This window comes from Anthonomus grandis, chromosome 1, assembly GCF_022605725.1.
Source record: "Anthonomus grandis grandis chromosome 1, icAntGran1.3, whole genome shotgun sequence".
In the NCBI taxonomy this organism is placed as follows: Eukaryota; Metazoa; Arthropoda; class Insecta; order Coleoptera; family Curculionidae; genus Anthonomus; species Anthonomus grandis.
In genome coordinates, this window is record NC_065546.1 from 29,409,085 (window position 1) to 29,425,798 (window position 16,714).

At 34.1% G+C, this 16,714-nt stretch overlaps 1 protein-coding gene across 1 annotated transcript; it reads right to left on the reverse strand.

Annotated features, from left to right (window-relative positions):
• Positions 1-3,780: 3,780 nt before the first annotated feature.
• LOC126742406 (uncharacterized) lies at positions 3,781-12,899 on the reverse strand. The gene is made up of 2 exons (XM_050449061.1): positions 12,564-12,899; positions 3,781-4,683 (listed from the first exon to the last, which is right to left on the reverse strand). Exons 1-2 carry the CDS (start codon positions 12,694-12,696, stop codon positions 3,863-3,865), a joined length of 954 nt encoding a protein of 317 aa, XP_050305018.1. The 5' UTR covers positions 12,697-12,899; the 3' UTR covers positions 3,781-3,862.
• Between the last annotated feature and the right edge of the window lie 3,815 nt (positions 12,900-16,714).

The window sequence follows — 16,714 nt, forward strand, 5'->3', positions numbered from 1 at the left end:
CTAATTTTTCACCTACTACTAAACATTTTTATGGAAATAAAATAAAAAAAACTTAATAATAACACATTCTTAATCAAATCTGTATACCACAACTCAAAACTAAAATATCACATAAATGCCTAAAAGAAAAAATAAGTTCAATCCAAAGAGATGCTTGTATGTTTAATGGGTAAGGCATATTATATATCTTAGGACCTATAAAGCTAACATGTCTTTTTGCAGCAACGTGCTTTACAGACGTCAAGTAATGATTTTGAAGCTTTAAACATAATTATTTATATTATTTTTAAGCAATGTCTAAACTATTTAAGATATTCTTACAGGCACTTCCTCAAACAATTATCAAGAGAAAACTAAATTGTTTTTGTAGTAATTTTAAATTCTGAAAGTCAGGTGTTTTGTCACTTAATGCAAAAATAAAAAAAAATTGTCTTACTAATATTTAATGACAATAAACTATTATCTCGCCAGCATTTTATTTTTCAGAGTATGCCATCAAAATAAACCTTTAAAAAGACACGGGACCAAGGACAGTACCCTGTGCCACACCATACTTAACAAAGACTGAATTACTTAAACAATTTTTGACTTTAACTTTTTGTGATCTTTTATGTATAAATAACTCTATAAGGTTATTTGCAATTTCCCTAATTTTGTTTTGTTCAGCCTCTCTAGTAGAATATGATGCGTCACAGTGTCAAAGGCCTTGGGAAAATCCAAAAACATTCCCAAGACCCTCTATCCAAATTACTCACAATGGACTCTATGGCTTTTATGCAACCGGTTTGCTTAATATTTTTGTTATAGCAGTGTGCCTATAGTTTTGCTATAACTATAACTCTATATTTCCTTGTTAAAACATAGGTACTACACTTGAAGGATCAGGGGAAAAAAGCAGGTAAGTCAATTGTTCACGAAACTGAGAAAAACACAATTTAATGTCAAAAACGGTACAAAATCAGTATGAGAGCTTATCAAAAGACTGTTTATAAAAATAACTACAGTATTATGTTCTAAGAAAGTAAAAAGCGAGTTTCCATGATGTCGGTTGTATCCAGATTGATCCAGACCTGAAAAAAAAACCAGATTAATGTAAGGTGATTGTAATAAATTATATTTTAACTTGCATTAAGTTTTTTTTTTTTTTTTTTTTTTTTTTTTTTTTTTTTTGGGGTCAGTGGATAAATTTTTTATGAACACTGGTTACACGGTGCCGCCCCCAGTAGTGTGGGACTCTGTTTCGTCCTGTACCCACTAAAACTCCACCGCTGGGTGGTGCCTGGTGCCTTGTGGCTCCCTACACTGCGGTCTGCTAAGAAGCAGTCCTATTGTGTCCCATATGTTTAGTCCCACAGGTTCAATTCTGTAGCTTCAAGGAAGTCCAGGATTGTGCCCAGCGGTAGATTTCTTATACCCTCTGGTGAGGGTTTCTCTTCCCCCAGGAATGTTGCCCTGGTTTGATTAAATGCTTCACAGAAGCACAGTATGTGAAGAGTTGTTTCGTCCTCCTCATTGCATCCCCTACATAGCGAGGTAACTGATTTCCCTAGCGTATGCAGGTGTTTCCTGCTGGGCGCATGGCCTGTAAATAGCCCCGCGACCCTTCGCAGTAGTTGTCTGGAGAGGCCCAGTATGTTCTCACCCTTCTTGAAGGGTGGGCTGCCTATAAGTTGTTTGGATTGTTCCATCTTTGGCAGCTGTTCCCAGTAGAATTTGTTCTGGTTTGTTAGCCAGTTGACGATTTCCCTCTTCCAGGTCTTATCGTTGACACAACATGTTGGTTCAGGGCCTACCAGGCTGTTGCTGGCTCCCTGAGTTGCAAGTTGGATAGCCCTTCTTGCAGCCTTATTGTTGCCCATATTCTCTGCTAGGATTATCTCTGGCCTATTTTGCGCTTCGGCGAGATTCCTGAGATCCTCCCAGCAGCTTTGCACAGTCCTTGACTTAGTCTCGAACTGTTGTAGTGCAAGTGTTGCAGCCTGGTCTCCTGTGAAAATTTGCATTAAGTTAGTCATGGGGTAGATTGAGAAAGAACTTGACAGCAGAGGGGCTACAAAACTTCATTAAACTTTGCAAATCGTTGAATTTGCCTCTGGAAATTGGCAGGAGGCCTAAAAAAATAAGATTTCGTTAAAACTAAGTAATATTTATTTATCTAGCTAGTTTGAAAAGTAGTATTTTTCCACGCGATGCTTGTAAAAAATATAATATTTAGTAGAACATACCATTGTAAGCTGGAGAGGGAATCTCAAACAACCCCTTTGGCAATGATTGACTATGCCGCGGTGCTCTAATAATGCCTGTCAGCATTTCTTCAAAGTACGTCGTGCGATATTGTAACAAACGGCTATGGCTAGAAGAAGCTTGTATGACTTTGATAGGCTGCGTTTTAAAAGGGCATTTAGCGGCATACTTTGATAGCAACATTGTCTTCCAATCCAATACAATTCTTTTAGTAATACTGACCACAGTAAAAGGGGATGGTTTCGATCGTAATAATTTCACCATTTCTTCGAAATCTTTTGGTATTTCCATTGGTGCTTTTATGTTCCATAGACCAACATTTTTATCGCACTCCAAGTATGAGTGTCCACGTATAGGAAATGTAATTTTAATGTCTGTGGGGCCATGGATGCGATTGTTCGTTAAGTAATGAATGAATGTAAATATCGTGTAGTTTTTGTTCTGCCGTCCTGCAGAATCACAGAAAATTTCCAATTCCTGAACTTCGTCATCCAAATAGTTCATAATAAAATGAAAAAGGAATGAGACCACTTCGTTCGGTCCTTTTTTGGCAACACTTTCATCGTACACGTAAAAAATGGACTCACCAGTTGCAAGAACGTGGACATTGAAGGAGTACATAGAAAGTTGACGTTTATAATATACATCGTTGGTAGCTATCTGCGGCAAGGAGACAGTTTTAGCGAAATCTATGCAAATAGCTTCTTTCTTTTTATTTTTTCTTGCTTGGATTTTGGCTTTCTTCTTATGGTTGTAAAAATATTCCGCCCTCTTCTTATGAAGAATATTGTTTGTTGTTAGCTATTGAATTTGTTGTTTATCAGTTTCCGCAGATAAAGCTTTAACTTTTGCTGTATATTCATCATAAGTTGCATAAGTGTCCGTGCGGGGATACCCAAAAGAAATATTAAATTTCGTGTTGAAAATCATCCGGTAAGTATCGTAAGATACCACTGCTGCAGGGCGTAAGTGTGCCCACAGAGTAGACGCGAGATTCTCGCTTCCGGTACTGAAAGCCGATCTGCGCCGTTTTCTCGCGCGGAGAGATACACACAGTTAATACCGGTAAAAGCGAGTTTTGTTTTAAAATTCGCCAGTTTCGTTTTACAACTGCTAGCAAGATGTCGTCGTCTGATGATGATTTTATTGCTACGGAGTTTATTTTTACCAAACTAAACAGAAAAAAAGTTGGAATTCATTCTATTAATCGTGAAAGAAAAACTTACGGGGAATACCATCATTTATTTCCAAATTTAAAGAATGATAATGAAAGATTCTTCCAATATATGAGAATGAGTCAGGACACTTTTAATTATATTACAGAAAAAGTGAAATGTCGTTTAACCAAAAATTGGTGCAATCTACATAAGCAGCCTATTTTACCAGAAGAAAGACTTGTTATAACCCTAAGGTAAGTTTTGTTAAATAATTTAAATTACTTTTAATAGTATATTTTTCTTCTTATTTAGTTTAAATGGTAGGTATTTAGTGGTATAAATGGAAGATAGTAGTATACATTTCCAATATAAAACAAACTTATTTTTAGGTTATAAAATTGTTTTATTACTTTTGTTTAAACAAATATGAGCTTAACGCCATATAGGAATACTGTTATTTGTTAATGGAAATAAGGATTATAAGTCGAGTTTTCCTCCTGGTTATTATAAATAGGTGTAGGAACATTAGCAGGAAGCCTTTGGAATGTGATTGATGGGTTTAAGGGAATGGAAGAGTGGGTGTTTTCATGTATGGTATGATAGTTAGGATCGCCAGAAGAATGCCCACTAGAATGGGACGATGTAGAAGATAATGGAGGAGGAACGAGGAAAGTGTTATGTTGGTAGGAATATTGATCCACTAATTCTTGCACGCGGCAACGAAAAGATAATACTCTGTTTTCAGGTATTTTCTTTACATGTGGAAGCAAACTTTTAAAAAATGACAGATGTTCGTCATCTTGATCAGTGCAACTTTTTTTGGCTTTATTTTCCAGATACTCGACTTTGCGTTTTTCTATTTCCAGAATTGATTCCTGATATGCATCAGTAGCAGTTCTTTTTCTTCTCTGTGATGTACTAGGTGCGAAAATAGAATTAGTTTGCCGTAAAATACGAGTAGGTGGTATCACGCAACTTTGACTAGCTTGAGAAGATTCCTCTTTATCGCTATTCTCGTCCAAAGATTGATTTTGTTCTGTCTCCTGTGTCTGTTCTGTCTCCTGTGTCTGTTCTGTCTGCTGCGTTGACTGCGTGCTTGACAAATTTCCACTGGTTACCCTCGGCTTGATAACGTCCTTTAGAAAAAGAAGTTGTTCAAAATATGGCCACTTGGATGTGGGCACAACTTCAGCAGCGTCTCCAGATCTTGGTGGAGGGTATTTTCCCAATTCAACAGAGAATTGGTCCCGCAAATATTTCCATTGCTTTCTGATCTTGGACTCTGAAAAATAAAAATACAAGCTATACTTTTTTATATATATTTTTATTACATCTTTTTTTATATACATATTTTTTTATAACAACCACAGTTTACAAAAATTAAATTCGTGTCGATCAAATTGTAATGAAGCAATTAATATTTTTTTAAACTTTTTTCTGATTTTGTTTCAGATATCTGGCAACAGGATCATCATTCATACAAATTGCATTTTCATTTAGACTCGGCGCCTCAACTGTAGGACAAATAGTTCAAGAAACAGTGTGTATAATATGGGATGTTTTACAACCCATTCATATGCCAACTCCAAATGAGAAAGATTTTCAAAGGATATCAGAAGAATTTAATACCATTTGGAATTTTCCGCACTGTATCGGAGCCATTGACGGGAAACACGTTCGAATTGTTTGTCCCAAAAACTCAGGATCGATGTTCTATAACTATAAGCACTATTTTTCTGTAGTTTTACAGGGTGTAGCCGACGCTAATTACAAATTTATTGCTGTAGAAATTGGCGGTTACGGTAAACAGAGCGACGGTGGTACTGTTCCAACTTGGAAAGACATTACAAGCCGACAACCTCGCTTTTTTACTTGTGACGACACCCAATCCGGGAGCGAGAAGGGTTGGTGGGAAGCGAGGTCCGAAGAAAGAAAGTGTGAGACAGAACGACTCAAGACACCGACGCATACGCGTATATTTTAAATTTCTTTGTAATTTTACGTTAATTTCTATTACCCAATATTAAGTAATTAGTTATATCTAAGGCCGATGTTCTTTGTACAGTTTACTTACATCGAATATATTCATTTGTTTTGTCAAGCTAAGTGTTTGACTGGTCCTTCAAATTACCGCAAGTCACAACAATATTTTGGTCCAATCGAGCGGATGTCGAACGAAGAAGCCTATGGAAAAATCCGAACTAGAGAACATTGCTGCAGATAGGACATAACCGTTGGGTAAGCCCGTTTCAATTTATTCGTTGAGGCTAGGGAAATTGAAATTAAATAAAAAATAACGTTTACAGTGTCTAAATTTAGAGTTTAAGCATGTTCTTTGTTTGATGAGTATACATATCGATATTATGCATGTGTTTTACATTTACCGTTAATTTTTTAAATCGCATTTTCACGTAGGTATGCAAGTGTATACATTTTTAATCAATATAATTTTTCTTTAATCTTTTTCTCGAAAGGGTCTCTTAGGGTACTTAAGTTATGCCTTTTTATTACTTTTGAAAATAAGCTCTATGTTTAATTTATGTATCCGAGTTTTACTTTCGGAACCTGTTTTATTGGTCCTTTGCACTAATAAAAAATAATATTAATTTAAACATTATTTATTTCTATAAAACAAAATGCCACGAAAAAATAGACATCAATTGGATGTTAGTTCCGCGGATCAGAATGATGAAAAATCGGAAGACTTACACGCAAGATCGGTAATATCGGAGAGATTAGAAAGGTTTTCAAAATTTTTAGAAATTATATCGGGACAAAATGTAGAAGATATCGATAAGTTTCAAATCGAATCTCGTTTAAAAAGCATTGAAGAAGACTTTTCAGATTTTGACAAAATTCAAACTCGTTTGGAATTTTTAATTCCCGAAGAAAAAACATTTAAGTTAGCAACGGAAACGAAATTTTACTCTAAAATATCGAAAGCAAAACGTTTGATCGTAACTTGTCAAGAAACCGTAGCCACTCCCATATTGCAAGCGTATCCCTATCCACAGCAGCCTACTAATATAATCGCGACGTTGCCAGATTTGGGACTTCCTAAGTTTTATGGAAAATGTGAAAAGTGGTATAGTTTTTGGGATCAATTCAAAGCGACTGTTGACGACAGATCGGATATAAGCGAAATTAAAAAGTTGATGTATTTAAAATCGTGTTGTCAAGAAAGTGCTTTAAGTTTGATTGAAAACTTAGATTTAATCGCAAATAATTATACAATTGCTGTTGAATTATTAAGAAAACGGTATGAAAATCGAAGAGCCATAATAAACGTGCATATTAATACTCTTTTGTTTAATTTGCCTTCAATTAATAAAGAATCGTCTGTTTGTTTGAGAAAATTACTTGATTTGGTTCATCAGCATTTAACTGCTTTAAAAAAGTTACAATTGCCAGTCGAATACTGGGATGCCTTGTTAATACCTATCATTTTACAAAGATTAGATGAAAGAACTAAACGGGAATGGGAAGGCAAACTTAACGATCAATATTTACCAACTTTAAACGAATTAACAGAATTTTTAACGAGAAAGTGTTTTACTTTAGAAGCGGTTCAGGCTAGTAATCAAAACAATAAAACTTCAAATTATATAAATCAAAATCAACATTTGAAACCTTTACAATCGCAAACTTTTAAAAAAGTAATCGGACACATTCACACAGAACCAAAATCGTACACTTATTTTAATCAAAACACTCAGTCTTCTTGTGTAATATGTAATGAACCACATTACATTTATCGTTGCCCACAATTTGCAAACTTAACTATATCAGAAAAATATAACGAAATAAATAAACACAAACTCTGTTCTAACTGTCTAAGACCCGACCATCATAAATAAAATTGTTTTCTAGTGGATGCAAAAAATGTAATCGAAAGCATAATACAGCTTTACATATCGACAATAACGATTCTCTTAACAGGCAAAATCAAAATTCAAATCAACATAATTTTAATCGAAATGAAAATCAACGAAATAGATTTAACGTAAATTCCGGCAACACCGACAATCGACGGCGCACTATTGAAACATCGCCTCGGCAGCAATCCCAGGAACCACGAAGTTTAGGAGAATCGAGTGGCCAGGCACAATTCCGAGTATCGAACGGCGGGCGGCAAGTAACGGGTGCGACAGCATTGTTGCTAAACTGTGAGAATAATGTAAGTGTTTTAAAGGGAAATGATTCGAATGAATTTGATAATCCCGGATCGGAAAGCTTTGTTTTAAATCGAAATGTATCGCATACTTTTACGTCAATTAATTCTAATCAAATTTTGTTATCAACGGCTACTGTTTTAATAGAAAACAAAGATAAAAATTGGGTGGAATGTACCGCTTTGCTAGATTCGGGGAGTCAATCCCATTTAATTAGTCAATCTCTTTTTGATAAACTTAAATTAAAAAGTGACAGAATAAATATTCCTTTAAGCGGCATAAATCAAATTGAAACTCTCATAAAAAATAAAACAACTGCAAAAATTAAATCGCGACATGAAAGTTTTGAAATAGAATTACATTTTTTAGTGATACCGGAGATAACAGAGAAACTTCCACTACAAAAATTTAATAAAACTGAATTATCGATACCTTATAACTTAAATTTGGCTGATAAACAATTTAATATCCCCAAATCAATAGATTTATTAATCGGAGCGGAATTATTTTTTGACCTACTCAAACAAAGAAAATTAAAGTTAGGATAAGATTTACCAACATTACAAGAAACGGTATTTGGATGGATCGTTACTGGGAATCTTAATTTAAACGAAAATATGATTAACAATAAACAAATTTGCAATTTTAGTAAAATTACTAATAAACAACTTAACGACAATTTAATAAAATTCTGGCAAATAGAGGAAATTGATACAAAAATTCCGTTATCTAAAAATGATGAGTTTTGTGAGGAATATTTTAAATTGACAACCACGCGAAAAGAAAACGGAAAATTTGTTGTCAAATATCCCTTTAAACCTAATTGTACAGAGCAGTTAGGCGATTCTAAAACTTCAGCACTTAAGCGATTCAGAAGTTTAGAAAATCGATTTTTAAAAAATGAAAATTTAAAAAACTCAATATGTTGATTTTATGAAAGAATATGAATCGTTAGGGCATATGTCATTTGTTAATACTTTAGAAAACGATAAATCACTAAACATTACATCTTTTTTCTTACCTCATTCGGCGGTAATAAGAGAATCAGCGGTAACAACTAAGTGTAGGGTTGTGTTCGATGCGAGTGCGAAGACAAGCACACAAGTTTCTTTAAATGATTTATTATTAGCAGGCCCTACAATACAGCCCGAATTGTTATCAATTTTACTCCGCCTAAGGTTACGGCCATTTGTTTTAACAGCAGATGTTAAAAAGATGTATCGTTGTATAGAAATCGACCGTAATGAAAGACAATATCAAAAAATTCTTTGGCGAGAAAATCCGCAAGAGGAAATAAAAGTTTACGAACTTAATACCGTGACCTATGGTACCTCTAGCGCTCCATTCCAAGCAACTCGGTGCTTAAAAGAGTTAGCCATTTTAAATAAAGATACATACCCGCGAACTTCAGAGATAATAGAAAAATGTTTTTACATAGATGACTTACTCATTAGTGTAAATTCTAAAGAAGAAGCAAAGCAAATCTATCATGAAATTTCCAAAATTTTATCAAGCGCAAAATTTGAACTACATAAGTGGTCCTCAAATAATTCAGAAATATTAAATTACATTTTAAACAATACCGATATTAAAGATGAAAATTTGATATTATTTCAAAAAGAAAAAGAACTTAAAACTCTAGGTATCCGATGGGATACAAATAACGACAATCTAAAATATTTTATTGATATTAACATTAATGAAAACAAAGTCACAAAACGCGTGATACTTTCTGTTATATCGCAGATCTTTGATCCGCTGGGATTAATAGGTCCTGCAATAATCAGAGCCAAACTAATCATTCAGAAGCTCTGGCAACTTAATTTGGATTGGGACACGGAAGTTCCTCCAGACATAAAAAATCACTGGTTACAATTTTATTCTGAAATAAATTCCTTAAACGAAATAGTAATCGACCGTCATGTTTTATTGCCAGATACTAAAGAAATTGAACTTATTGGCTTTAGTGACAGCTCTGAAAAGGCATACGGTGCGTGTGTCTATATAAAATCTATGTCAAATAGAGAAACCATTGTTAAACTTTTAACCGCCAAGTCACGCGTAGCCCCGTTAAAAAGTCTGTCACTGCCTCGTTTAGAGTTATTAGCTGCAACTTTATTAGCCGAACTAATGCATAAAGTTAAAAACACCCTTGACATTCATATTTCTAAGTCTTTTTATTTTACAGACTCTACCATAGTCCTTTCGTGGATAAAAATAGAGCCCTGCAGACTCAAAACTTTCGTAGCAAACCGAATTACACGAATAACAGAACTTTCAAATATTGATGAATGGAAACATGTTAGGACAAATAATAACTCGGCAGATATTATATCCCGAGGTTTAAGTCCAAAGGAATTAATAAATAGCAAAATTTGGTTTAATGGTCCAAAATTTCTTTATGACAAAATTAACCCGGATGTTACAAATAACATAGAAATAATTCTTGAAAACTTACCTGAAATTAAACCAAATTCTTTATCATTAATTAATTGCCAAGAAAAAATTGAATCAAAAAATCATTTAAATATTTTTGAAAAATACTCTACATTATCCAAGCTGGTTAGAATTGTTGCTTACCTTTTAAGATTCAAAAATCGTTGCTTAAATAAAAAACGTATAACAGAATCATTAAGTTCCGAAGAACTTAAAAACGCTGAATTAAGGTTAATAATATTATCTCAGTCTGAATCGTTTAAACAAGAAATTAGTGAACTAAATAAATTTAAATCAATTAAATTTAATCAAAGTAAGATTCTTAATCTAAACCCTTTTATCGATGATCAAAATGTCTTAAGAGTAGGAGGAAGACTATCAAAGTCAGAACTAACTTATAATCAGCAACACCCCATAATTTTGCCAAGCAAACATAAACTCACTTATTTAATAATTTTAAATTTCCATCTTAAATATTTACATGTTGGAGTTCAGAATTTATTATCTATTATAAGGTTGACGTATTGGCCTGTAAATGGTAAAAACGCCGTAAAGCATGTTTTAAAATCTTGTATTCGATGTTATAGAGTAAATCCGAAACCGTGCAAGTTTTTAATGGGTGACTTACCTAATAGCAGAGTAACGCCCAATCGACCATTTACTAATTGTGGCATCGATTATGCCGGGCCAATTTTAATTAGAGATGGAATTTTACGTCGGAGCAATAAGAAAGTTAAGACTTACATTTGCATATTTGTATGTTTCTCTACTCGCGCAACTCATATCGAGTTAGCAACTGACTTGACTTCTTCTAGCTTTTTGAACGTTTTAAAACGATTTTGTTCGCGAAGAGGTAAACCCCTAAATATATATTCGGATAACGGATTAAATTTCGTGGGAGCTAATAACCATTTTATCGAATTGTATCGTCTTCTTAACGATGTTAAACATAAGGAAACTGTATCTAGATTCTTAAATGAAGATAAGATAAATTGGCATTTTTCTCCTGCGCGATCACCCCATATGGGAGGCCTCTGGGAACCGGCAGTAAAGTCGACCAAATTTCACCTCAAGCGTGTCTTAAGCGAATCTTCTTTAAGTTTTGAGGAGATGTATACCTTGCTCGTACAGATTGAGGCATGCTCGAACTCGAGGCCGTTGACACCATTGTCAAATGATCCCCGAGATTTTATTTACCCTAACCCCCGCGCATTTCTTGATCGGGAGCTCCTTGGCGAGTCCTCCAGAAGAAGATGTCACGGACATGAAGACCACACGTTTAGATCGGTATCACCGACTTCAGCAGTTGAGGCAGCAGTTTTGGCAGCGTTGGTCCAAAGACTACCTCACCCAGATGCAGACACGCTCCAAGTGGCAGCACGACATTCATAATGACTTAAAAGTGGACTCTTTAGTTGTATTAATCGAAGACAATACACCTCCATTAAAGTGGCCTATGGCTAGAGTGGTTGAACTGTTCCGAGGGTCTAATAATGTGGTGCGTGTAGTATCTTTAAAACTTCCTAATGGCAATGTGATTAAGCGTGCTATTAACAAAGTGTGTTTATTGCCTATAGAAGTTTAATGTTCAGACTGTTCCCATTAGACTTCTATTTGTTGAAAAGAGACTTTTCAAGGCGGGCGGCATGTTCCAACTTGGAAAGACATTACAAGCCGACAACCTCGCTTTTTTACTTGTGACGACACCCAATCCGGGAGCGAGAAGGGTTGGTGGGAAGCGAGGTCCGAAGAAAGAAAGTGTGAGACAGAACGACTCAAGACACCGACGCATACGCGTATATTTTAAATTTCTTTGTAATTTTACGTTAATTTCTATTACCCAATATTAAGTAATTAGTTATATCTAAGGCCGATGTTCTTTGTACAGTTTACTTACATCGAATATATTCATTTGTTTTGTCAAGCTAAGTGTTTGACTGGTCCTTCAAATTACCGCAAGTCACAACAGGTACATTTCAGGCCTCTGAACTATATCGTCAATTAAAAAATGGCATATTAAAAATCCCGCCACCATCTTATTTATCTCAAACAACAATAAAGGCGCCTTTTGTACTAATAAGTGACGAGGCATACCCACTCTTGCCTTTCCTCTTAAAACCTTTTGGTGGAAAAAATTTAAGTATTGAAGAGGAATGTTTTAATAAACGCTTATCTCGTGCTAGAAAATGTGTAGAATGTACGTTTGGTATAATTACTTCAAAATGGCGTATACTCTCAAAATGCATTGAAACCAATATTACAACAGCAGACAATATTATTAAAGGTGTTTGCGTTTTACATAACACAATCATTGATAAGGAAGGTTTTGAAAGACATCTTAGTGAAGTATCTATTGAAAATGGCTCAGAAAATGCCAGGAAAAAGACGACGGGAAGACCTCCAAATGAAGCAAAAAATATTCGCGATGTTTTTATGACGTATTTTTCTCAGTATCCTTTATTATACAAAACCTAAATTAATCTTATTAAATAATAATACGGCAAAATAATGTTAAGAAATAATGGTGTAGTAAACATGCTTCTTAAGTACTTACCATCTTGTTTCATTTCAGCGCTTATTTCCTTCCAGTATTTGTCAATCACATTGCGATTGCAATGTAATTTATCCCTCTTGTTACAAATAGCTGCCCTTTCAAAAACCGCAGCAATAAGTAGTTCCTTATCCATGGCAACACACGTGGACACGCGTACGACAAGCGCGGAAATAAACTAAATTTTAATTACTTTAAACGCTGGCTAGCAGGTTATCTGCGCGGACCTGCTTTAAACGGTTTCAACTGTGTATACGTTCATATAAACATTCGAAATAATTCTTAAAGCGATAAACGCGAGATGACGCGAGTCACCGGTAAGCGAGAATCTCGCGTCTACTCTGTGGGCACACTAATTCTTTGAATAGTTTATACATTTTCTTTATGTTTAGACTTTCTGGCAAATAAGTTTTACCTGAATCTTTAAGGCTATAATGACTCTGACGACTTTTAAAACTTTTGATATGGTTCTCAACCAGAGCTGCAGTGACCCTATTTAGCTGTCTGTGTTCCTTAGAATGCTAACCCCTTCCAGCCTCGTTGGTGACTCGAACTCTATACGAAAAACTAGCATCACGCCTCCTCTTCTTTCTTTCGAGGTCGTCTCTGTACCACGTGTCCTATAGTAACTAGCCCAGCCAGGTACATATTTTGTTCATCGTGGGATTGTAACTGGTTAAAGTAGCGTAATATCTCTTTTCTGTTATGTTCAGAGATTGAATCATAACACTTAAGTCGTTTGCAATGGCAAAGGGGACCAGCTCCATGTGTCGCAAGTCTTAATTTTTTATTTACATCAGACATCCGACCAGTTTTTTTCCTTTTTTTTGGCTCACTATGAAGTTTATCACTTTCGTCTGAGCTTGACGTTACGGTATAGTCACAAACACAAAGCTAAACAGATGATACAAAACTAACGAAATATATATATCGGCTGACTAGCCTGCTTTTTATCCAGTTGAAGTGTTTCTAAAGATACTTACGATAATTATGAACTGAATGCTCCCAATATATCAAAAAACTTGACTTACCTGCTTTTTTCCCTCAACCCTTCACTTGTCTTTTTGACCACACTTGGATACATTTCACCTGTAAAAATGTAGTTGACAATATCTTAGAGAGGTTTTAATTAATGTCTATGATTATGTTTAATGGCCTCAGGAGTAATTAAATCATCTCCACTTGCTCTATTGGTTTTCATGATATAGATTTATAATATCAATTAACTTGCATTAAAAGGACTGAAGTAAAAGGAATTTCAGTTTTTTCCTTTCCATATAATTTGGTCTTCACTTTTTTATTTTACTTGCCAACCTTTGCCCTGTTTTACTTAAATAATTATTAAAATTTTCTATTTTAATAATTATTATATTTTCATCGATAATCTTTTTTAATCAAGGTTTTTCGTTGTGTCAATATCACTTTCCAAGTCGTTTTTAGATCATTATTGCAGTTTTGAATCTTTGCTCTGTAGTAATGGTAGATTTCTATAGATTTTGTAGCTGTTAAGTAAATCTGTGTTATTTTAAGTTTGTTTTTTTCTCTCAGAGAAGTTAGTAGTCTCTGAGTGATACACGGCCTTACTCTTATATTTTTACAACTAATTTTACAATTGTACAAAGTACATGTCTCAATCATATTTTGCAAAATAGTTACAAATTACAAAGTACAGGACTCGACATCTGAATTGGCTAATATGTTATTCCTATCTAATTTGGATAGAAGGTCTTTTAACTTTCCATAGTCAATTTTTAGGATTGCGTTTTTTTTTAGTACAAAAAACCCACATTCAACACCAATATTCAATAGAATGGGATACTGGTCTGTGAAATCTCTATTTAAAATAATGAATTTATTTCATTAAATATGCCACTTTTGCATTTAACAAACAAGTGGTCAACAGAGGTTGCCGAGTTCCCCTGTACTCTTGTGGGTGAATTTATCATACCAGAAAACCTAAAATAGCTTAAATAATTATTTACAGTACCCCTATTAGTGTTTAAAATATCCAAATTTAGATCCTCAGTAAAAAAAAACAGGCCTTAGGCTGGGCATACACATAACGGTTTACCGGAGAGGTTTCACCTGTTCAGGTAAACCCTAGCGTGTATGTCAGCGTTTGCAGGCAAAGGTACACAGGCGAAGCGACCTGAACAGGCTACCGTAGAAGAATGAAAAACACAGAACACAAAGAGGAAAATAGAAAAAAACATAAATGGGGATTTGCGCGGTTGCGCCACGGGAAAGGTTCGGATCGCGTCCACTTTAGCGCTAGTAACACTGTCCCATTTTATTTTCTGTTTTCTATTTTGACTGACAGATGGCACCACTATATGCAAAAATGTGTGCTTACTTTTCGTTTCCTGGTAGTTGGCTGGGAATTACAGAAAACCTTTAGAATTCATATTTTTGTGCGAGTTTATGATGTTTATCCGCATAATAGATTTTCTTTTTATGTGAATAGTGATTAGTTTCTTATTATATACTGTTGTGACAATTTGTGTTGTGTTTTATTATTAAAAAAACAAATTAACAGGACATTATAGAATAGATTATAGTGCTGTAACCTGTGGTAAGTTTCCAGATTAGGGTTGCAATTTACAAAACTATTATTATTTGTTTAATAAAGACCTAGTTTTCAGGTAAGATTCTATATACTCTCTTTTAATTTAATATTAAGGTTTTAAAATTTTAGTTTCTCTATAAATAATCATGTTTTCTACTGCTCCACAATCACCCCCAAAAAAGTGTCGTATAGCTGGGTGTCTGAATCAGGATGGTAAGAGGCATAGATGTAAATAGCTCCGCAGAGTGCGTAGAGTGCTCCGCAGTGCGGAGCTATTTACATCTGTGGTAAGAGGCATAGATTTCCAAAAAAATGATCCAGAAATATACAATGTATGGATTTTCCTTATTAATTAGCATTGTTTATCCTTGGAATAAATCTATAATCGTTTTTATGTTTGCGATTTTCACTTTGAAGAGTACTGCAAAGTGCCAACCAGTAAGAGAGGACTCAAAAGAGCAGCAATACCTACTCTTAACATTGAAGGTAAGTAAATGAATGAATTACCTATTAAAAGAATATCTATGTAAATCTTATTTAGTAAGATTTACATAATATATACTTATGTAAGTTATTTTATTATCTTATTTTTTTCCTTAAATTGTTGGCACAAATTGGTTGCAAATCTAAAATATAAACTCATATTTTTTTTTCAATGAACAGGGTTTTTCATATTGAATTTATTGGAATTAAAATTTCCACGTTTTACTTATATATATCTACATATACAGGGTGTCTCACGACGAATAAACGCGATCGATATCTCAGAAACTAATTTTTCAAAAATTTTGAAAATTTCGCAACATGGCACAGTCGATGGGGGCACACAACTAAAATATTTTGACAGTTGTGACGTTTCCGGTTAGACCGGAAGTAGGTGTCAACTTCGTTATTTTAAATGGAACACCCTATATGTATAATGATATTACTATTTTATTTTTTAAATAAAAAATTATGTTTTACTAGCAAAAGATCTTTCAAGTTCTTAAGTTCAGTCTTCTTACCACTGGGGGCTTTGGGTAAAAAACATCCACCATGAAAACTGTTTTTTTTTCCTTTTTATACTAATAAAACAGAATGCTGAGTTATTAAAAATAAATTTTTGATTATTGGGCATTAAAGTATTTTATAAAAAAGTGAAAATTGCTTGTATCTTGTACTTAATATTACCTTTTGGCTGAGGGAACAAAATAATTTGATATTTTAAACCCCGCATCTTCAACTGGGGGCTTACATAATACATACTTACCTCAAATTGTTGTTTCTGAGAGCAGCTTTTCAAATATTAAAGATAATGGATCTGTCTTTAGTTGATTTTAAAAAATATGAAAAGCTATAGATTTTAAACTTGAAAACAAATGATAAAGCATCAAGTAAGTACTTTATAAAAAAATGAGTCATATCTTTTTGGAGTGATATGACTTAATCCTGAGTTTGAGATGTGGATTAAAACATTTAAAACAAAAAAATTTGGTTTAGGTATCAACTTTATATAGGGATTCATTAAATTATGTTAGGAGAGGTTCAAAATATCATATTAATTTTTGAGGCTTAAGCTTTAATAGAATCATTTTAATTTGCTTTAAAA